The 7,123-nt window shown below is 31.0% G+C and overlaps 1 protein-coding gene across 1 annotated transcript; it reads left to right on the top strand.

Moving 5' to 3' along the window:
- Nucleotides 1-476: 476 nt before the first annotated feature.
- Nucleotides 477-4,188, top strand: LOC133794329 (peroxisome biogenesis protein 2). Its single transcript, XM_062231539.1, has 8 exons — nucleotides 477-839; nucleotides 1,230-1,343; nucleotides 1,459-1,612; nucleotides 1,723-1,859; nucleotides 1,979-2,079; nucleotides 2,461-2,578; nucleotides 3,290-3,456; nucleotides 3,858-4,188. Exons 1-8 carry the CDS (start codon nucleotides 735-737, stop codon nucleotides 3,979-3,981), a joined length of 1,020 nt encoding a protein of 339 aa, XP_062087523.1. The 5' UTR covers nucleotides 477-734; the 3' UTR covers nucleotides 3,982-4,188.
- Nucleotides 4,189-7,123: the final 2,935 nt, after the last annotated feature.

Below are 7,123 nucleotides of genomic sequence, written 5' to 3'. Positions count from 1 at the left end.
TCTCACCTTTAGTTTTTGGCTCAGTAAGTATTTTGCGGTGTAATTTTTTTTATAATCGTGTATATTGTAATTATTTAAAGCAAATTATAAATTTTCAGAAAATTTCGAATAAATTACAATGTCAAAAATAATATTCAAATAAATTACTTTCTATGCATATAAAAAATAAGTTACATGTGAAATAAATTATTTAAAATTTTTTAAAAATTTGAAAAATATTCTAAATAATTACCATATATATTATCATAAAATAATTTACAGCCAAAATAATTCCAATGCTAAAAATTAGAGAGGTGTACACCGGTCTGCACATTTATAAAGGTTCTAGATTTTACCAATTTTATTTTATTAATTTTGGTGTGAAGCTCCCGTTGATTGGTTTCTTGAAGCAATAACCAAATAAATACAAAATGAGATCATATATAATAACAAGAAGAAGAATAAGATAATAAATGGAATTGTTATTTTAAATTACCGACATGAGAATGTGAAATATGTCAATAAATGAACCAAATTAAATAGGCCACTCCTACCACCACCGCTTTCCATGTGCTCAGGGCTGCGGAGCTCAGAGCTCGGAGCGGAGCAAACCATCCATACCCACCCATCCCCCGACTCTCCAAACCAAATCCGAAAACCCTTCCTTTCTCATTCTCCATAGAAAACATTCGAAAACCTAATCAAACTCCACCACCACCACCATCACCATCATCGGCCTCCGAACCAGAGCTTCAATGAGTGCCACCAGTCTCCTCCCACCACCTCAAGATGCCTGGCTTCATACTTACCACAAATTACTTCCCCACTGGCAATCCTATGCTCTTCCTCGCTCTCCTCAGGTAATCTAATATCTCTCTCTCCCTCCCTCTCTCTTTTTTCCCTTCTTTTTTGGGTTTGGGAGTTGAAATTTAAAGGCGAACTCCTACCTTTTGCTTCTTATGAAATATTGAATTCGGTTATAAAATTACTGATTTTTATGCCTCGGTATGTTTTTATGTTCATACTTTGCTATATTTAGCTCCAAAAAGCTTTACATGAATATGTTACTTACTTGATTATTCCCTAATGTCTTTACGTATAACTATTATAGTATCTGTGTTTATAAGTGAAATTCATGAGATTTCATCTATTTTTTTCAATATATTTTCTTAATTTCATGGAATTGTTGTTTGTAGTTAATTCTACTTATGATATAAATTAAAAATCAATTATGGGATTGTTCTTTGCAGTCTATTATACCCATTACAATATCAAGAGTAAATCAAATTGATGCAGCAAGACTTGACATTGAAATGTCAGCTATGTTAAAAGAGCAGCTGGTCAAGGTTTTCTCTTTAATGAAGGTATTTCTCAAGGCTTATTAAATAGTTCCAAAAGAATTTTTAGGACATTGAACCATTAGCTTCAATTTGTGTTCCTGACATTCGTTAAACTGTTCTTTTATTTTATTGTAATTAGCCAGGAATGCTATTTCAGTATGAAGCTGAGCTCGATGCTTTCCTTGAGTTTCTTATTTGGAGATTCTCAATTTGGGTTGATAAGCCTACTCCAGGGATATCTCTCATGAACTTGAGGTATAGAGATGAACGTGCGATGGAGACTAGAGGCAAAGGTAAGAAAGCTACTGCATATTCATTTGATATTGCTTTCTAAACTAGGCTGCGTAAAACAGAGGGAGATAAGTTTTCCACAGTTTTTGTAACCATGTCATGTTATATACAGTCAGAACTGGCCTGGAAGGACCCGGTCTTACAGTTGCCCAGAAGCTTTGGTACTGTGTTGCAACTGTTGGTGGTCAATACATCTGGGCTCGTTTACAGTCTTTCTCTGCTTTTCGTCGATGGGGTGATTCTGAGCAGGTAATTCATCTTTTTAGCTTATTTGTTGCCTCTCCATACACTAAGTATGAAAATTGAAGGCAGATAGCTTTGGTGGTCTGAAACTGATACCATTGTGTTTTTTATTTTTTATTACTCAGAGAACATTGGCACGGCGAGCATGGATTTTAATACAGCGAATAGAAGGCTTTTATAAAGCTGCCTCATTTGGCAACCTGCTGATATTTCTTTATACCGGAAAGTATGTATTCATTTACTTCTTTGCTTGGATCTTAAATTCACTCTGCTAGAATCTATTGGTTGGAAGAATTTACATAAATTAATTCAATTGTGATTAGATGAATGGATATTATTGATAATTCTGCAAGTATATGGTGACCGTTCTTAACTCCCCAAGTAGGGAATCCTACCAAAATGGATTATTGCTTTCATTCTGATTGATCAGAGATCAATGCATAATATCTCTTTAATGTTTTGTAGGTGTTGTTTCCTCTAGTATGCATTGGTATTGAGTCAAATGTGAAAATTATCTGGATGTGTAGTTCTTATAAATGGGTGTCAATAACATCATTCCCTTGATGAAATTATAACTCAAAGGCTGTACTTTTCACTTTTGATGCAGGTATAGGAATCTCATCGAAAGAGTTTTAAGAGCCAGACTTGTCTATGGAAGCCCTAATATGAACCGAGCTGTTAGTTTTGAGTACATGAATCGCCAGTTAGTGTGGAATGAATTCTCGGTAGTTCCTTGTTTATAACCTTTATTGTTATAACTCTTTGAAAGTAGATGATTTGAAGTAACATTCTTTCCTGAGGAATTTTGATTCTAAGATATCTTAATTACATTTTGCTTCAACAATGCTTGATTTTAAAGTTTATTCAGTGCAGTGCACGAAGGATTTTTAAAACAGAAACTTCTATATCGTTTCTTTCTGCTGCCATTTTGCCTTTTCTTGGTGATGTTTTTTGTGGTATGAATCTGATTGGGGTTTTATACTTTTTTCCCTTAGCCCTAATTGGGTAGTTCTTTTTCAGTGTTCTTTGTTTCCTTTGGCATGGGGCAGGGGAAGCTCCTGTTGCTTCTATGAGTTCCCAATCTGGGCTTGATTGTGTTCTGGGATATGTTAGGCCAGCTAGCTTTTTTCGTATTATTATTATTTTCATTTGTTACTTTCCTGAGGTTCTTTCCACTCTTATCATGGCCGATTTAATTCATTGTGATTTTCCAAAAAGAAAGAAAAAGTGATATGAGCTTTTATTAGCCAAGAGTAATAGTAACACAAGTACACTAATGGTTTGCAATGGTATAGATAGAAAAAGTCTCTTTCTTTTCCTTTTTCTTTAGCAATTTTGTTTAGTTCGCTTTGCCAGTAGCTAGCTTCTACAATTTGACAACCAAACACTCATCTCATATAGTCTGGGAACTTACTAATGAGGTTTTTTTTCTTCAGGAAATGTTGTTGTTGCTTCTTCCTCTTCTCAACTCATCATCTGTGAAAAGTTTTCTTCACCCATTTTCAAAAGATAAATCTTCAAGTTCTGCTGAAGATGACTCTACTTGTCCCATATGCCAGGCTAATCCAACCACTCCGTTTATTGCCCTTCCCTGTGAGCACAGGTAAATATAATAAAAAGGTTCTGTTTTTTTTTTTTTTTTTGAGTTTGCTAGATTTGACTAATGGCCAAACTCCTAAAGTGATGATATGAACTTTCAACTTTACAATGTGTGGGTACTCTCAATGTGATGGAACTTTTCTGGCAAAATATTTTAATCTGTTGGTACAAAATATCATCATTTTTTGTATCAACAGATTCTATTACTTTGTACCAACAGTTCATTGTCTGACAATAAAGAATCTGTAGCATTTCATTCTTCATATATTTGTATTCAAAACTATAATTTCATTATCACTGCCTTTTTCGATTATGTCTCTTAAGTTTAGTTTGACAAAAATATAATCGAAATTTAGTTGGGGAGAGAATAAAGCCTAAAACTAGTTTGATTTCTGATGCTGGCAGATACTGTTACTACTGCCTTAGAACAAGGTGTGCTGCAGTTCCATCATTTCGATGCTTGAGATGCAATGAGCCAGTTATTGCTATACAGCGGCATGGTGGGGTCACTAATCCTGTCTCAAAGTAGTAAGTACAACCGTATGAAAAGTTTCATTAAGAAGCTTTTACAACAAAATAGCACAGTAATAATGCTTGAAAAGTAACTTTTTCTTTTATCCCTTTTTATTAAGCATTACAGTTCAACTAAAGGTGTAATATTTGAGTCAAGAATTCAGATACCCTGTAAAATCATTCATTCACGATCTATTAAGTGGAAAGGTTCATTCTTTGTCAATTTAACACTTTCATTTTTGTGACTTCTCTTCTTCACGGGTTGCTTATACAACAGTAGGAGTCAAATATTTCTATGGATTAAAAGTACCTTCTAAATCTAGTTACCAGTAGTTGTTTCGCAATCTGAATGCCTCTATGGGATGTAAAATCCAAGAACACCTACACAAGCAAAGTGTTAATGAAACTTCAAATGATAGAACTAGAGTTTCTTTTGATTCAGAAAAGACCAAAAATTTCAGCGTAACAAATATTTTCTAGAATTTCTCTTTGATTTGAGCTCATATAGTTTTTTTTTTTTTGAGCAAATTTGAGCTCATATAGTTGACAGTACTAGAATAGGTATTTTCTGTTTCCTACCTAAAAGAGGGTATATCCTTGCTTTTCTATCAACCTCTAATCCTAATCTTTCCCACACTTCACTTTAGATATGACCAAGTATTCTGTATTTGCCAGCTTGTAGTAAGGAAAGAGATATGAATCTGATCATTATCTCGGAAATGGAAATATATATGTTGTTAGTATATAGATGGATTGTCTTTTTGGTTAAACTTTAGAAAGGGTTGGACTTAATATTAGTTTTAGTAAAATAAACAGTGCCTGCCATCTGTTGTTCATTATATATATATGTATATATATATATAGATAGATATTTCATCAAATTCTTCGTTTCGTTTCCAGGAAAAATATTCACCTAGTTGGCTTTTTATTTCTTAAAAATGTCATAAAGGAACCGTAATTCATTCAGTTGTCTCTTTCGAGCGACATCACTATACAAGTTGTAACTTGTAACTGATGGTTCCAAATCCAATTATTAATATAGAATGAAAATGATTTGACACTTTTTTTGGGGTTAATTAATCAGATATTAAAATTGTAGAATATTGCACTTTGATACTTTAAAAAGCAAGTCCTTTTTGCTGTGCTTGTATTTACACCGACATTAATTTTCAGGTCGAAGACTCAAAAGTATCTGTACAGCTAAATAGTATTTGGTATATGGCCAGTTTAACTTTAAACAATGTAATATGATATCTTCTTTGCTTATGAGTTGAACAATTTATTTTAACCCATGTCTGTGATTCCATGTTTAAATGGAATATTTCTCTTTTTAGAAGTTGTTCGAATTACCGTTTGATACCATAAAAGTTAAAAACTTAAAATGGATTGTCAACCCGTGGATTAAGTTTTTAGGAATTATACTATCTTTGCTTTGTTCTTTTAATCAATACCAAAAAATATATTTTTTTTATTTTACAAATCAGTAAAAAAATTATTTGGAACTAATCAAAAAAAATTTTGACAAAAAAATTATTTTTAATATTATCAAAATATCTTTATTATTTTAATTATATAATATATTAAAAATAAATAAATTTCAAAATTTTTTTACAATTACCATTCAAGTTTAAAATTTTAAAAAATATACAAGTAATTTTATTTAAGTAAAATCCTAAAAAAATATTCATTTTTAAAATATAACTTCTTTAATTAATTAATTTTTAAAAAAATACATATTATGTAATTTTAATAACTATATTTTGGTAATATTAAAAATGAATTTAATTAAAATTGTGTTAAGGGGAGATATGATTTTATTAATATATTTTCTTGATGTCAATGATGGAAACATAAGTCCGCGCTCGGCTCCCGTAAAATCAAAAAAGGGATGAAACATCCCAGAAAATTAGTTCTAGAAACACGAGTAGTAGCTAAATATAATATATGAGAAATTCTATTATAGGGGAATCAGTTTAGCTCCTACTGATAGCTTAATTTTGTTTCAGGCACGTGGAAATTATAACCAAATTATTTTTTTATATGATGTTGTATATGGTAGTTATAACATATATTTATTAGTTTTTGAGAAATTTTTAATAATTTATGATGTCCAAAATAAGTTTTAAATAGTTAAATATATGTTTTTTTTATACGCATGCAACTAATCATTTTAAATTCTAGTTTTTAGCATTGTAAAATATTTAGAATTTTTTTGAAAACTAGCGGGGTGCCTAATATAACTACAATATACATCATCATATAAAAAAAATTAGGTTATAATTTCTATACATATCGAAAACAGAAATGTCCCTACCAGTAAGGGCTAAACTGACATCCTATAGAATTTTCCTAACATATATACATATAGAGTAATGATTGTGACACTATCAAATTGCACACACTTTTTACACACAATGATGTGTAATTAATCTTAATCGCACAATTAAAAGTGATGTGATTCCCATTTAAAAATATCCATGGCTAAAATTAAACGTATCATTGTATGTAAAAATTGTGGGCTAATAGAGTGTGTCTATAGCATTAAACTCTATATAGTAGCAGTTTAGCCTCTATCGATATGAGCATCTCTCTTTCAGGCATGTAGAGAAATTATAACCCAATTTTTTTATATGACGGTGTATATTGTAGTTATACTAAACATTCTACTAATTTTAAAAGAACTCTTAATACTTTACAACAATATTGAAAACAAAAGTTCAAAATAGTTAATTGCACACATAAAAAAGACGCATGCAATCGACTGTTTGAACCATATTTTAGACATTATACAATTTTTTTTAAAAATGAGAGAAATATCTACTACAATTACAATATATAACGTCATATAAAAAAAATGTTATAATTTATCTACCTACCAAAAACAAAGACGTCTTTACCGATATGAACTAAATTGGCACAACTTTGCGATAAAATTTTCATATAAATATATATATGTTTTTCATAGACATTACACCTAATAATAAATGTTTATTTTGGTTATATATTGTTCCCAAAACAAGCGAACAATAATAAGCATTCCCTAATCGCCGGTTTCTCTGACTAATAATCACACATTGTGTCCGCATAAACACACATCGAAACATATTTTGATCAACTTTCTTCTTTGACTATATATTGGACTCATAATAATAAGGTGA

The sequence above is a fragment of the Humulus lupulus genome, chromosome 8, assembly GCF_963169125.1.
Source record: "Humulus lupulus chromosome 8, drHumLupu1.1, whole genome shotgun sequence".
NCBI classification, from domain to species: Eukaryota; Viridiplantae; Streptophyta; class Magnoliopsida; order Rosales; family Cannabaceae; genus Humulus; species Humulus lupulus.
Note: the sequence above shows the minus strand (reverse complement) of the source record. Positions and strands in the feature narration are given on the sequence as shown.

Coding starts and splice junctions, on each gene's coding strand:
- LOC133794329 (XM_062231539.1), top strand. CDS start 735: ATGAGTGCCACCAGTCTCCTCCCACCACCTCAAGATGCCTGGCTTCAT. Junction 1,344..1,458: donor AGGTTTTCTCTTTAATGAAG/GTATTTCTCAAG, acceptor TATTGTAATTAG/CCAGGAATGCTATTTCAGTA. Junction 2,080..2,460: donor ATATTTCTTTATACCGGAAA/GTATGTATTCAT, acceptor CTTTTGATGCAG/GTATAGGAATCTCATCGAAA.